This window comes from Heloderma suspectum, chromosome 3 (assembly GCF_057233095.1).
Source record: "Heloderma suspectum isolate Gila_16-S chromosome 3, 16-S_ref, whole genome shotgun sequence".
Lineage (NCBI taxonomy): Eukaryota > Metazoa > Chordata > Lepidosauria > Squamata > Helodermatidae > Heloderma > Heloderma suspectum.
The window spans coordinates 37,928,944-37,944,436 of record NC_139460.1 but is presented as its reverse complement, the minus strand read 5'-3'; the positions used below and the strand labels follow the sequence as shown (position 1 = coordinate 37,944,436).

At 43.8% G+C, this 15,493-nt stretch overlaps 1 protein-coding gene across 4 annotated transcripts in view; it reads left to right on the top strand.

The window, feature by feature from the left end:
- Nucleotides 1-15,493, top strand: part of SLC7A1 (solute carrier family 7 member 1) — a 53,388-nt gene that overhangs the window by 15,820 nt on the left and 22,075 nt on the right. For all 4 annotated transcript variants that reach the window (XR_014789017.1, XM_084842946.1, XM_084842947.1 and 1 more), the window contains exons 2-4: nt 5,226-5,609; nt 10,080-10,238; nt 12,477-12,627. Coding sequence is in view for 3 of the 4 variants with exons in the window: in XM_084842946.1 (XP_084699072.1) it covers nt 5,240-5,609; nt 10,080-10,238; nt 12,477-12,627 (680 nt within the window). In the remaining variant the exon portion in view is untranslated. The remainder of the gene's footprint in view (nt 1-5,225; nt 5,610-10,079; nt 10,239-12,476; nt 12,628-15,493) is intronic.

Sequence of the window (15,493 nt, the reverse complement as noted above, 5' to 3'; positions counted from 1 at the left end):
TTGAAGATTGGAAGCTTCCGTTTTGCTTAACTATGGCTTGTAATTTCATCTGAACACAAACAGTGGGTAATGCTACTATAGTTTGTTTGAAACATGCCAGCTTGAAAACATGGTTTCAAATGGACTTGTTTCAAACAAGCCATAGTTAATGCTAACCAAAGTTTTTTGATTCAGATGATGACAAACTAGTTAAGCAAAGCAGAAATGTCCAAACTCCACCTAGTCACATGGGAGGAGGGGACGGGAGGGGGTACATAAACCTGAGGCTTACACAGGCTCATTCACATCTTGCTAAACTGGTTTAGCATGATATCCAAATGCAGCTATGGTCATCCACTGCACAACATCAGCATCTATATCTGACTTTATTTATTTATTTCATTTCTATACCACCTAATAGTCAAAGCTGTCTGGGCGGTTCACAAAGTACAACATAAAACAAAATAAAATATGAAAGTTTAAAACAACAATATAAAAGTACAACCAGAATAAAACCTATCAGCAATGCAGAGATTTAAAATACAGATTTAAAACAGCAGAGCTAAAAGGCTAGAGTGCTAAAATGCTGGGAAAATAAAAAGGTGCTGAAAGGAGTACAATCATTGTGCCAGGTGAACCTCTTTAGGGAAATCATTCCACAGCTGTGGTGCCACAGCAGAAAAGGCTGTCTTCCTGGTAGGCACCCATCTCACTTCTTTTGGCAGGGGCTTCCAGAGAAGGACCCCTGAAGATGATCTTAGGGACCTGTCAGGTACATATGGGAGGAGGAGATCCTTCAGATAACCTGACCCCAAGCCATTTAGGGCTTTGAATGTTAATACCAGCACTTTGAATTGGGCTCAGACATGGACTGGCAGCCAGTGCAGCTGGAAAAGTACTGGCATAATGTGATCTCCTTGGCCGGTCCCTGTTAACAATCTCGCTGCCCTATTTCGGACTAGCTGAAGTTTCCGGACTGTTTTCAAAGGCAGTCCCGAGTATAACACATTGCAGTAATCCAAACAAGAGATTATGAATGCATGGATAACTGTAGCTAGACTGGTTGAAGTTGTTCAGTTCACATGGCCAGCTTCCTCTGATTAATGTATTTATTTATTTAACCCCCCTCTTTTTAAAGATATTTGAAGGTTGACTTCTTATGGCATGACGCTCACAAGGCAGCATACACAACCAAAATAGGAAACACTGGGCAGAATCCAATGGGGCGCTTATGCCTCTGCAGATTCTCTTATGCCCCGCTCATTCCTGTCTGCGAGCGGTGCCCACCAGTTGCGGAATGAAGATTTAGTGCTAGTTTCTGGAAGGGGGCGGGTCAACAGACCTTGCAAAAGGGAGCTCTGCTGACCTGCCCCAATTGAGAAGGGAGAGTTTCTGCTTGTTTCAGGGCTTCCTCTGGGAAGCACTAAATCTCTATTGCGCAAGCGATGGGTCTTGTTCATGCAAATGAATTGGTGGAACCCACTGCTTGCACAATAGAATCTGTGGGGTGCAAGAGAATCGGCAAGGGTGTATTGTATTTGAAACAGTAGCGCCCCATTGGATCCTGCCCATTGAGATACATTCATTATCAAGTCATAATTCAGAAATGATAATGCAGCTGCTTTAGAGAGACCGGCCTCAACCATACCATAAACATGTATGTAGGACACATTAAGACGGCTCACAGGTACAGTCCTAGGTGTGGTGGTGGTGCATTATCTGCAACTTCCAAAGCCCACGCCAGCCAGGGCAGGAGGGGTGTGTGTGTGTGGGGTGTCTTTTCCCATTTCTCCCCCTATTGGTTCCCATGGGGGAAAATTAGTTATGCCAGCTCCAGGCTGGTGTGTGTGTGATCATGAGGCATGCCTGGTGAACAAAGGAGCCTTCGATCCAAGGCTATCACTGCCCCTGGAAATACTGCCAGTAATAGATTTCTACCTGCTGAGCATTCTGCAGGAATACCAGGGGTCTCTGTGTTGGCCACCCCCATCTGCGGAGCTCTTTTCCACCAGTAAGGGGCCACCACCATGTCCTGACCCAGCCAGTGGATCTGGGGGTTAGGATAGTTCTTCCTGAATCTCAAAGAACCAAAACACTAATTATGGAAAAGCAGCCTGGATTAGATAAGGCCTGAAATGTAGAGGCCACACACAGTTCATTTGAGGAGGGAGTTCCAGAATTGTGGGGCCACCACCAAGAAGGCCCTGTGCCTACTGCCTGCCAGCCTAACTGATGGTGGCCAAACAAGCAGGGGCCCTGAGGCTGATCCTAACATATGCGCAGGATCATATGGGTTAAGGCAGTCCTTTAGATAATCTGTCCTCAAGCCATATTGGGCTTGGTAGAACTGGTTGAGCTTACAGTTATAGTCTTGGGAGCATATGAAGCAGTCGACCAGTTATGCCTTCAGGACTCAACTAATGGGCATGCAGTATTTCTTCTGTATTTAAAATATCTGACCTCTCCATATACAGTAACACCTTGTTTAAAAAAGCACAATTCAAAGAAACCAAAGTATTAGAGAAATTGCCTGTTTTTTGCCCTCACCTACTCCCTTCTGACAATTGAGAATGCAGGAAGCTAACTAGGGGGAAGGTTAGCGGCCAGCTCTTTCATCCTTAGCTGAGGAATCTACATCAAACGCAAAGTATTTATCTTTGGTGAAGGTCAGATTCCTTCCCCACCTCATCTGCTGTTGCTGGAATAGAGACTGAGAAGATGGGGTTTGTGTTCATTGATCTGAGTGTAGCAATACTGTGTAGTTTTAACCTGCAGTCCTCCAAGTGTGTTTCCTAAGGAAGCATTCAGACTCAGAACTGGAAGTCTAGCCTCACCCTTCCTGATACCACTATTTGAAGTCTGTACTTAAAACAGAAAAAAAGGCACTAGTGTAACTTAAACTCTGCAAGATGAAAAACTGAATTATTAATTAAATTCACACATATTTACATATTTAGCATCCTGCTAGGCATGGGGAGGGTCCAAAGGCTGTGCAGAGCATTGAAGCATCATCCCCCACCCCCACCCAGGCTTTTGAGATTTTACTAGGCATGTCTTGAAATGCACAGGCTGGAAGGGCAATTTAGAAATTTCGAATCTTATTATTTTACCATAAATAAAAGCCAGTGTGGTGTAATGGCTTGAGTGTTGGTCTGGGACTCGGGAGATTTGGGTTCAAGTCCCCACTTGTCCATGAAGCTCACTGGGTGACTTTGGGCCACTCACTGACTCTCGGCCTAACCTACCTCACAGGATTGTTGCGAGGATAAAATGGAGAGAAGGACTATGTAAGCCGCCTTGGGTTCCTTGCAAGCGGGAGAAAGGCAGGGTATACAAGTAATAATGAATAATAACAGTAAAATAAATAATAACAGTTGCTTTTGAAGAAGAAAGAAAACTGAGGTCCTGAGGATTCTGAATTGTGCACCCAAAATAAAACATTAAAGCATATGGGCAGTGCAGTCTGGCTGCATCATTCTCGCAGTCCTGCTTTTAACTGGGTTGGGGTGATTTGCCCATTCATCCTCCCTGCACAATCATCTGCCCCAGATTGTAGCTTCTTGCAGGGTGTGTGTCAGTTACTGAGTGTCACAAGTAGTTTGACCCTGCCTTAAATCACTTACTTGAAGACAAGGATCGCTGTTCTTCACAGAGTTAGGTGTGCCACATTGTAGGCTAGGTGCCCAGAACTTTCCAGAAGTAAGGCTAGTAATTACTTGGCAAAAAGCATGTTTCTTCATGTAATGGAAAGTAAAACATCAGTGCCCCTTTGTTGATGGTCATAAATATTCATAATTTCCTGTAATATTAAATGCATGTCCTATTGTTCCATATTTATAATGCTTGAGAAGTTAAGTCAAATATTTCCCCAAGTATCCAATTTCCCTTACATAGAAAAGTAAGCTTAGGCTGGAATGATATGGACATTTATCTGGGAGAGAGCCCAATTGAACTCAGTGGGGGCTGGCTTCTGAATAGAAATTCATAGGATTGCACTATACAATTCAGTGTATTTGTAAGGGAATTGTGAATTCTGTGCTGGCTAGGGGATGCTGGGAGTTGTAGTCCAACATATCTGGAGAGCACTAGGTTAGGGGAGGCTGGTATATAATTTATCGTATTTGCATTACATTCAGATTTCATTTTTAACCAGCTCACTTATTAAAAGCAACACCTAAATATAACTTTTTAAAAAGTAGGCAGAGCAATACTATGTCTCTGGGCAGGGGGAATCTGTGGTTCCACCACTGCCAATTCCAAAGCTGGGCTTGTGCCGCCCAGGACAGAGGCTGTGTGCGTGTGTGCGCTCCTGCGGGGTACTTCCCTTCTTTTTGGCTGATTTTTTGGCCCTGGCTGTCCTTTGCGAAATTTCAATGGGTTTCAATGGGAGGGAAAATCAGACCGCACCTTCAAAGGCGGTGTATTGTTTCTCCTTTGTCAGGGGAACAGAAGGGCTTTTGAGCCAGTGGATCCAAGGCCTCTCACAATCTGTCCACTCCCCCTGCCCCCCCCCCCCCCAGCATTGGAGCATCAACGCCTGAAGAGGTATGGCAGTGGACATTTCTGCTACTGCCTGAAACCCTGGAGAGCCGCTGCCAGTCAGTGTAGGCAATACTGGGTTAGATGGACCCATGGTCTGACTCTGTATAAGGCAGCTCCCTGTATTCCCATATGTTTAAGCAACTATCCTATCCCACGCTATCCTAAGGTCCATGGGACATCCTCCAAGGGCCTTAGAATTGTGCCCCTGTATTTTAAAAATAGCCAGTTGTTAAAAATTCAACTTATTTCCACTCTGCCAGTCAGCACAACTGGGATGGCTTTGTGCTGTTTCTGTTAACAGATAGTGCTGGAGGCTTGAGAAGATGACTTGTTTGGGGGGAAAAATAGGCCATTTGCTTCTGCAGAATTTCTCTTTTGGAGACCTTGAAGTTTTGAATAGCTGAAATGACCTTGATTCTCTACCCCCCCCCCTAAAAAAAATGCATTGCACTGATTTGGATCAAACCTGATCGTCATCAACCAGTCATACTGCTTTGAATGTGTGTGTGTGTGTGTCTTATTTACGTATAAGGGGATACAAACTGTTTTGAATTATGAAGCTTCATTTCCAGCTTTAAGGAACCGCTGCTTTAAATGAATTGTGGCGCACTTTAAAAAAACCTGTAACCAAACAAAACTGTTTCCACATATATCACTTGAAGCTTCAGATGGATACTGATTCAAATACATTATCTTTTTTACAGGTTTCATCAAGAAGATGCCTTGCAAGGGACTTGCTGGTGTTGGACAGCAATTGTTACGTCGGAAAGTGGTAGACTGTGCAAGAGAAGACAGCCGGCTCTCCCGGTGCCTCAACACATTTGACCTGGTTGCTCTCGGCGTAGGCAGCACACTTGGGGCAGGAGTTTATGTTCTTGCTGGGGCTGTGGCCCGAGATAATGCAGGACCTGCCATTGTGATCTCCTTCTTAATAGCTGCTCTGGCTTCTGTTCTAGCTGGACTTTGCTATGGGGAATTTGGTGCTAGAGTTCCAAAGACTGGATCTGCTTATCTCTATAGTTATGTGACTGTTGGTGAGCTGTGGGCCTTCATCACTGGCTGGAATTTAATTCTTTCCTATGTCATCGGTGAGTATTTTTTCATGCCTTTGCTCCATTTATTCCAAAAAGCACATGTGGATCTGTGAAACATCTGTATTATGCCCTGTTTTTTAACAGCAGTTTCCTTTTGATAGTTCAAAGCCCATTGTTATTATGTTGTCATAGGCATAGGAAATGTGCAATATATTTAGATAAGGAAGACTGGTTAACAGACTCAGACTTGGATAGTGAATGCGGGAACACTGCTACCAAAACAAGAATAAGGATCCAACTTGCTGTAATCAGTTTAAAGGTGCCTGACTGCTAGTTTTGAGGCCCAATTTTCTGTATTGGTTGTGGGAGAAGCTTGAAAAGGGAAAAGCATTTGTCCAAATCATTGCTGTATTTGTCCCTGTGCATGCAAATGGAACTGTGTGTTTGGATTCTTCTGTTGGATTGGATCCATATACCTTAATGGTTGGCAAATCCCCTTTTATCCACCAAACACCTGTTTGAGGAGGCAGAATCCAGACCTCTTCCTCTTAAATAGGTAATCAGTGTTGACAGAATCAACAGAATCACCTTCTTTTGGGGAGATAAGGCATGTGCCAATAAATGCACATATATCTGTACCACTTATTTATTTGAAATATTTTTGTTGGTTTTTCTGAAACTCAGTCCGCCCTCAGTATACACAAACAGTATACTACTAATACTCATTTAAAATAATAAAAGCAAAAAATCAATCAACAAAACAGAAATGAATCGACAGCTTCTAGTTGTCTGCAATGTTACCAAAAAGTAAGTGCAGCCCTTTCTAAAGGCAAGTAAAGAAGTGGAGTTTTGAACTTCAAGGGGGAAAGGGTTCCACAGCATTGGCGCAATCACTGTAAAGACTTTACTTCTGGCAGGTAGCTTTCTCATTTCATGTACTCTTAGAATGCAAAGCAGGGCCTGACAAGAACGCTGCAGGAGGGCATGGCATGTTGTGTGTGTTTTTTCTTATTTTTTTAATTAAGGAAGTAGCTTACAAAAGAGAATATAACATGACGCAGAATATAGATCCATAAGTTATACCCTATGTTTAGATGATCATATCTCAGCTAATTAAGCTGAGATAAACATTCAGCCCCTTCAACCTCCCTTTGTAACAAGTTGTGATTTAACCAGGAAGCCTCTAATTAATTATAGTTTCCCATTTTGTCCAAACTGGAATGCTATGGTTACAAACTTTAACCATAGTAACCCCGCGTACTGGACAATGGTTTAAAGCTGGTTTAAGATCCTGATTTCTGATGACCATAGTTTCCTGGCTGAGATGAAACAGAACACTGTGATTAATTAGACTCTTAATTATTAGAGGCTTTCCAGTTTAATCATGGCTTGAGTAAAGAGGTTCTGTGCATGAGGAAAAAGCTCATGCATATCTTGGCTTAATGAGATGAGAGATTGTCTGAAGTGGCTCATAGATTTAAATATTAATATTCTTAGCGTTAAAGGCAACTTTCTGTAGAAAGTTAATAAGCCACAGAATTAATAAGATTAATAAAAATTAATTGAGACATGCTATGCTTGAGTGCGCTTTTATATAAAAGTATCCTCTATGTGGAAAATGAACATGTTCACTTGAGGGTTTCGGTAGAACACTTTCCCTTGATGTGCTAGGTTTGTTGGTTTTTTAAACTCGGGAGTTTTTAACATGGGGGGAACATTTTAAGTGTGAGATTCTGCAACCTGCATTCTGAAATGGCATTGTCTCCACAAGACAGTATCCCATAATTATGTATAGACTCGATCAAATACATCCATGAAACTAGGTTGATTTTATTAAACCAAATATCTCCAGTTCATGCAAATAACTACATTTTATTTTGTTGAATGTTGAGAAATTAGCTTCCCTTCTAGTAAATTACTGTCCCTCTAGGGAATTGTATGTTAGCTTGTATTAATGTAGATTTTTAAAAAATGCCCAGACAGGAAGCCTAATTTAATATGTTGACATTGCATCACCTACACAGGAACACCTTTAGGGAATTCTGTATCATTATAGCAATTGTGGTTTAAAATCTGCGTAGAGCAGTTTTTTCCTTGGCAGTTACTGGAATGCAGCTGAACAATGCGGGTCTGTTAGGATATCTGAACTATTTAGTACAGTCTTCTGTGGGAAGTTCTTGTATCAAGGGCTGGTCATGTAGCTCATGTTAATAAAAAAAAAAGGGGGGGAGGTGGAGATAAATGTTCTTGATGGTAAAAAAAAAACTTAGTGAAGCACAGCATGAACTCATTTAAGAAGAGAATTTGTTCACAAAAAGAAATAGGAGTGGTGGCGTAGGAAGGGTGTGGAGGTAATGCACATTGAACTTCAAACGCTCCTTATTTATTTACATCTTCTTGGTGTTCATGCATATCATTTTTGGAATTTCCTTGCTTTGTAGGCATTTATAGATGTTGAAAAACACAACTCCTGTTGATCAGAGAATGGCCCCCTGAAAGTCTTTTTATGTTGTTTTCCTACAGATGTTTTTTCTTCTTCGTTCGACTGTTCCTCAAAATACAAGGTTTAAACACTAAATTTGTAATATGTACATTCTACAAATGCCTGGGGACTATTCACATACGCTGAAGAGTGCAGTATGTGAATTTATGATGTTGTACTACAGAGTATATTAGTCCTATCCCAGAGTGCTTATCTGAATTCTGGGCTGTAGAACCCACGTTCCATTCATAACTGGGCTTGACAGATGAAGCTGTTTTCCCTCCAAATCAAGAAATAGCTTGCTTTTTTCTGAGCCCGACTATGAGTCGAATCTGACCCTGCCATATGTCCGATCAGAGCTGGTGGTGGGGTCGGCATCATGGGGTACCTGCCGGAACCCATACTCCTGCAGTGGGCCCAGTGCTGACCCCCACAGCCTCCTGGTCCTGCTGCTGCTTTTGTTGTTGCTGCCTGCTTGCCTGTCTTCTCTGAGCATGGAGATAGTGACGAGAATAAGGTGGTGGAACAAACATCCTGCACTTGCCTTGGGCTCTCCATCTGGGTCGTTGTATGGATTGGGGCTACAGTTTTGAAGAAACTGTAGTTTTCCAGGGCTGCTGTGGAGATAGAAATATACTTCTCTTTTTCTTTCAGCCATGTAAGTGTGTGGAAGGGGGATGATTCTTTTCTGGTTTTGATTAAAATCTGAAATTGAGAAGATCTTGGGGTCGTAATGCTTGCCTTGTATTTAAATCAAGCATCCTGAGCGGCAGAGGTTCTTTTTCTGAACCAAGAATGTACAAACTCCAGCAATATCTTGACTTAAGTTTCTGACTGCAGTGTTCACATCGTACAAAATAATTGGCATCTTAAAAACTTGGGCGAGCAAGCCTGCTAAGTTCTCGCTTCTGCATTCCTGGGTACAAAAGGCTTCTGTGGCCAAGTGAGTTCGTCCACAGTCCCGTTGAATTTATGGGAGTAAATGTGTTGCTCACATGACTAACGGTGGCCTGAAGCCAGTAACGTAAGCAGCAGTAAGGATGGGGCAATGCACCTATGAGAAGAAGAGAGCAGTCAGCCTTGTCTTGCATCCTTGTACACCCTGTTTTTCTTGCTTGTCCTCTCTCCAGCACCAAAACAGTTACTTCCAGGATCTCAAGGCTGCTTTTTGTTGCACCAGCCTGAAACTAATGCAAAACTATCCATACAGTTGTACTACAACCAGTAGTAATGGAGCCAGAGCTTGCAGGGGCTCAGCCTGGATACTTTTTGATTAGCAGGAAGGAATGCTGACACCATCTTCCACCCTCCTCAGAATTCCCTGTTCTCTCTGAGTTTAGCTGCAGTCCTCACTGGAGCTGGGGAGAAATGAATTTTCTCAACAATATATAGTTGAAAGCTATCCCTGTTGCAATGCAAAGGAGGGGTGGTGGTGGTGGCCATGAATGGGCACCCGATACCTTTACAACAGACCTGCTCCTGGAGGTGATGAAAGCTGCTAGAACTGGTTTGGTCAGGATCAACACAGCTGCTTCGCGTTTTTGGCTTTGCCTTGTGCGCATGGCTGTGGAGACTGACAGGATGAGCACCTGCACTTTGAAATCTACCACTACACCACTGACTACAACTAAAGGCAGACGTTTCCCATTAGAAGTTGCCCCATTAGAAGCTGATGCTTCTATGTGGTCAGCGCCCACCGTGCCCCTGTAACTTTTTAAATGGAGAGACTGCATTAGATGATGTGGTATTGTGGAACCAGCTCACTGGAGGGCTAACACTAGCTTTTTACACCAGGTCTTGCACGTCTGATTTAAGTACTCCTCTGAGCTGCACGTCTAGAGTTTCATCAGCTGCCACCAGCCTCTGTATACTCTCCTGCTTCTGGGTAGGGGCCACCTGAGGGAAGTATTTCTTGGCAAGGTCTCTGCTCCACAGTCTCTCATTTTATGTGGTACTATCACTCGCCCACAAATCAACTGATGAAGGGTGGTATATATAGAAATAAGATGAGTAAATAGTTCTGATGTCTGTTCTCTTGACAGGAACATCGAGTGTGGCCAGAGCATGGAGTGCAACATTTGACGAACTTATAGGCAAGCACATTGAGAAGTTCTTTCGACATTACATGACCATGAAAGCTCCTGGCGTGCTCGGGGAATACCCGGATGTCTTTTCTGTTTTCATTATCCTAATCTTAACAGGTGAGAGAAAGCGAGCGAGCGAGAGAAAGCTGGCTTGGGAAGTTTTTTGGGACTTCAAGTTCGTTGCCCATCTGCACTCTCGTTGTTAACTTTTGCTGGAAGAGCAAACGCCCTGGTTTATTTTGGCCTTGTTTTTAAAGCTTTTCTGTTTGCTGCAAGTGTCGGGCTGACCTACTGAAGCAGTGGCAGAGTTAGAACTGCTCTCGGCCACCTGCTCTTTGAAATGGCTCTGATAAGGCATTCTAGCTGTTTAAGTGAAAGCGGGTAGTGAGCCACAATACTGCTTTGTACCGTACATGGAATACCAAGCTTCTTTTGATTGGTGTGAGTGCAGGCTGGAAAGCTTTGAACATCGTAGAAGAATTTGGATTTGTTACTGTAAATTCTCACCTTCATAATCTGCTGATTCGTATAGTACTCCAGCCAGGAAGGTGTTGGGGTGGGTGAGCGGGGGAAAGGATAGAACTGCCATCATGCTGGTGGATAGTTGTTTATTTTAGAAGAGTCAAAACATTAAAAAATGTGTGGACTTCAGTGAGGGCAGCGTTTCTTCTTAACGAAGAAAAACACCCAACCCTGAATTTGCATGTAAAATGGGCTGAATTTGAGACCAAGTGTCATCTTTTTAAAAAAAAAAATGAAGTTCACATAAACTAATTTTTTCCTGGTGTATTTTGGCATTGGTTGGACTGGTCGTGTGAATGGTCCCGGGATGTGTCAAAATCGCAGCTAGGCTCAAGTCACATTTTCCCAGGTATGGGCCACAGCCAGAAAGCCCCTTTAGAACGGCCTAAGAACTTCTCACTTCTGCACCGTAACAGCAAATCCTACACTTTCATTGCACATTGCTTTTGAACACACCTCCAAGTTTCAGAAGTAGTTTGTTGAGTGGGCTGCTATTTTCTGTCATAATAAAAGAGGGTGTGTGTGTGTGTGTGTGTGTGTGTGTGTGTGTCTGTCAGCAGCATTGCACCAAGACTGTGAAACCTATACACCTGAAACTTGGCATGTGTACCAAGGGGACCCTAGGGGTGTGCACCTCAGGGTTATCTGTTTTTTTTTAAACATATAAATTAATTTTAATTAATTTGAACATGTCCATGTGTTTGAAGTTTGCAGTCACATCTTCAGATACTAAGTGGAAGACTTCCCTAACCGTTACGTTGCTTTGCAATTGATACAGTTTGATGCCAGGGGAGAGTTGTTGGAAGGACAGAGTTATACAGCTGCCCCTTACCTGCTGCTGTGGGGCAGCTCCCCCTCAGAAGAATGGAATGGACAGACCCTGCCTTTCGGGGGGGAGACTGTAGGGGTTCACATGGCAGGGGCCATGCCTAGGGGTGCTAGCGTGTGTGGCTTCACTCAGACAGTGCAGGCAATATGTGTCCAACTCTGACAGCTGTGTAATTTTGAAGGCTTTGCTGTACCGGGGCTATTCCAACCCATGTCATGCCAGGTCTGCTCACTAGTTTGAAAATAAAACGAATGCTTCCAGCTTGGGCATCTTCCTTATAATTGCCCGTGCCAGATACAAGTCTGTATTTAATGATAAATGAAGGCCCAGTTCACACAAGCAGTTAGTGATGGTTGAAACTTGAAACATATATGGTTTGGGGTGGGTGGGTAGGGGCTGCTCCATCTAGCAAGCTCTTTGGGGGAAGCCACCCCACCCCCACCCCCCATGTGAGATGCAGTTTTAACCAGGCAGCTGCAAACATTTGCAAGTACCATACCCAAAGCACAGGTCATCTGGGCATGCTGGAAGTTCCTTAAGAGAGGGGTGGGCAGAAGGCAGAGTAGTATCTACTGGTAGATCTCTGGGTCATTTGCCATAGTTGGCAAGGGTTTCTGCCTCCCAGTTGTTTAACAACAGCAACCACAAAATGACTTCTCCCACCTAAACTGGGAATCCTTGGGGTAACCAGGAGTGGACTTTTGTGTGGAAGGGACTGTGAGCTCAGTTCAGTTCTGGTTCTGGAAACAAACTCCTAGGCTCAGAATGTGCTCAGAGGCACTGTGTTCTTGCATACTAAATGTATGTCTTTTGCACCTGGATCTGGTTGGTGGATCTTGGGGTTCTCCCCTATAATCATAAAAGAGGGTCTGTCTGTCTAGAAGCATAGCAAATTGCACCAGTGAAAAAGTGCTGGTGCAGCTCTTTCCAGAAACAAAATACCTTTCTATTTGTTCTCATTGGTGATGTTAGAAATCTTTAATTATCTGCTGTATATCTTCCAGGACTTCTAACTTTTGGTGTGAAAGAATCTGCAATGGTTAACAAAGTGTTCACCTGCATCAACGTTCTCGTCTTGGTCTTTGTGATGGTGTCGGGTTTTGTGAAGGGATCTGTAAAAAACTGGCAGGTCCCAGAAAACTACACAGATGTCAAGTATGTGCTGGCTTTATTTTACCTAAAAGAAATTGTGGGTGTGCATGTGGTTGTGAATGCTGATTTGTGTAAGTGCACCTGGTGTGCATATTGGGTGTGGGCTGGTTCGTGTATGAAGTGCCCCTCCCCAATTTCTGGGCTGATGCCAGGCTGGGCGTGGTTTGTCTGTACCAAGGCCTCTGCTTGGATGGTGTATGTGCAGACACCCCTGTTTCTGTGATGGTGGCAATGTTACTTGAGCCTCCACCACTGTAGGAATTGGGGCAGACACGAATGCATCATACATGTGGAAGTGTCATTTCACAGGGACAGCACCTCCACTTCAGTTCAGTCCAGCTGGTAACCCAGCAGCAGCTCCCGGGGTGACCATGTAGGGCAGCCCCATATGTGGCTTGGCCACACAAGTTTGACCGCAGTTTTGTAGGCTTCATTTTTATTTACTCTAAACTTAAAGTGAAACAAGACACAGTGTAATGTGCAGTTGTAATGCTGCACGTTTAGAATAGAATATTTTGCAAAATGTGCAACGCCTGTGAATAGCAGGCAAGAGATCAGACTTGGTCAAAGCTAGCAAAGGCTGCTACTTCCCTTCTGGAAAGTTGTTTCTGTGCTAAGATATGATTAGGTAAGGCTCCTCCTTTACCTCTTCCCAAGCAACACTGAGGGTTTTTCCCAACCCTGCTAAGCCACACAGAGTCCTTTCTCTGTCCTGGCTCAGGACGCTGGCTATTGCCTTGCTTTTCTAGGATCACAGCTTCTCTGGAATTTGATTGCTGGGTTAGGGTCTGATTTCAAGAGGTAGACAGTGTAACTTCTCCCTTCCTTTGTCTGCTACTTTCGCTTATCTCCACTGTTCTCTTCTAACAGTACAGACCCAGGAAAATGTCACTTTAAGGAATAGTATTGATAGGAGCAGTAAGAGGATGTTTTGTAATTTCTTTCCAGGCTGCTCAATAGGCTCCTTCCAAATACATCTGTTGGCCATTGTGATCCAGCCTTGCATAAATGGATTTAGGAGTTGCTGCTAGATTTATGTAATAATGACTCTCAGTTATTCTTGAGTCAATTTAGCATGTCTACGACATTTGAAAAAACGTATGCCTAGAATTAACGTTGAAAGTAAAACTCCTTCCAGGTTAAAGAATATTGGAAGCGTAGGAAACAGTTTTATAGCGAGTCAAACCATTAGTACCTCTGTTGTCTATACCACCCTTTCTCAGCCTGGTGCTTCCAGATGTGTTGGACTACAACTCCCATAATTCCCAGCCAGCATGGCCATGGGGTTGCACTCCAAGCCAGCTAGAAAGCACCAGGCTGGGGGAGGCTTGTATATACTGTCAGTCTTCCTCCCCCTACCCTCTGCAACACACCTGGCGATTGCAGGGGTTGTACCTGCCACTTTGCACATGCAAAGCGTGTGCTCCACCCCCGAGCTAAAGCTCCATCCGCCAAAATAGGAGCATAGGAAAAATGCTCATCCTGGTCATGCCATAGTCGTTTCTACTGGAGGTGTAGTTCCTTTCTTCTCCTAAACCGTTTAGTGTTGTTCCACCTTGGTTGATTGGACAATAATTCCTAGGAATCGTTTTGCTCCTGACCTAACTCCACACTTTCTGCAGTCTATGACCTGGTTCACATATAACTGTGGCTACTTGGTAGTTGTTTAACCCATAGTGTCCTGGTTTAGAAGTTACGCATCAACCCCTGATTGGGGGTTGAATATTCAAAAAGGCGGCAGAATGTGCCCAGCAAATCATGTGGTAATTTATCCATGATTTGCCACCATTACATGCGAACAGCCCCTACATTTGCTAAAAAGGATGTGGGGAATTAACAGGAAACGTTTATGAGGGGGATGGTCTGTTGCAGTGAAAACAACAGTCTTGTGGCACTTTAAATCAACTTGTTAGTCTTTAAGGTGTCACAAGACTCTTCGTTGTTTTTATGGTGCAGAATAGTTCAAAATTAACCATTTGTATATAGCCTATTCTATGTAGTATGGCGCCACAGTGCATCTCTACTGAATACACAAAGAAAAGTGGTAAAGCCCTGAGCCTACTTGGAGCAAAATCCACTGGCAACATCATATTATTTACATTGGGTAAATCATACGAATTGCTATGCTAAGGCTTTCTGAAACTTAAGACGCCTGTTTGTTTTTAGCATACTGCTATGTGCAAATTTTAACTTGGGTGGTTGTAACTCCGCATCCCTTGGCTGAAACCTCTGAAGAAGCAGGAAGTAGTTAGAGACTTAGCATTTTCTTTCTGGTTTACAAAGCCATACCACATTTAATAATGGAGGATCAATAAAAACCTTCCAGCTCCTTCCGGAATAGATTTGACAGGGTTCTGAAGGCAATTCAGGCTTCTTCAGAAAATAAACTGTTTCCCAATCAGGTCCATGTCTACTCAGAAGTACGTTCTGCTGATTTCAATGAGATTTCCTGTGCACACTTGGAATATTACCGCCTTCATGTGTTGTGGCTTGTGATCTGAGATCTCCTGTACACAGTAAAGTGGTGGCACTCCAAACGTTTGGGCACATCTAAGGGTGCAATCCTATGTTGATAGTTGGCAGCCTCCAACTTCGGAGAAGGTGGCCCTCGCCTCTGGGTTCTGGCTGCCCTGCATATTTATTTGCTAGACTGGCGATTTCACCCGTCTAGCTGCGGTGATTCAGAGTGGGAGGGGAGGAGGCTGGAGTGAGCACAGGACACTGCGTAAGGCAGCTTTCCCAGTCTCCTCCCCTTCCCACCCCTGGGACCACCCCCTTTTCCCTGCATCCTTGTTCAGGTTTCCAAGCGTGTGGAGAGGTAGCCGACATGGTTCTCCCCATGCCGGTTATGAGGGGGAGGGTGCAGGGA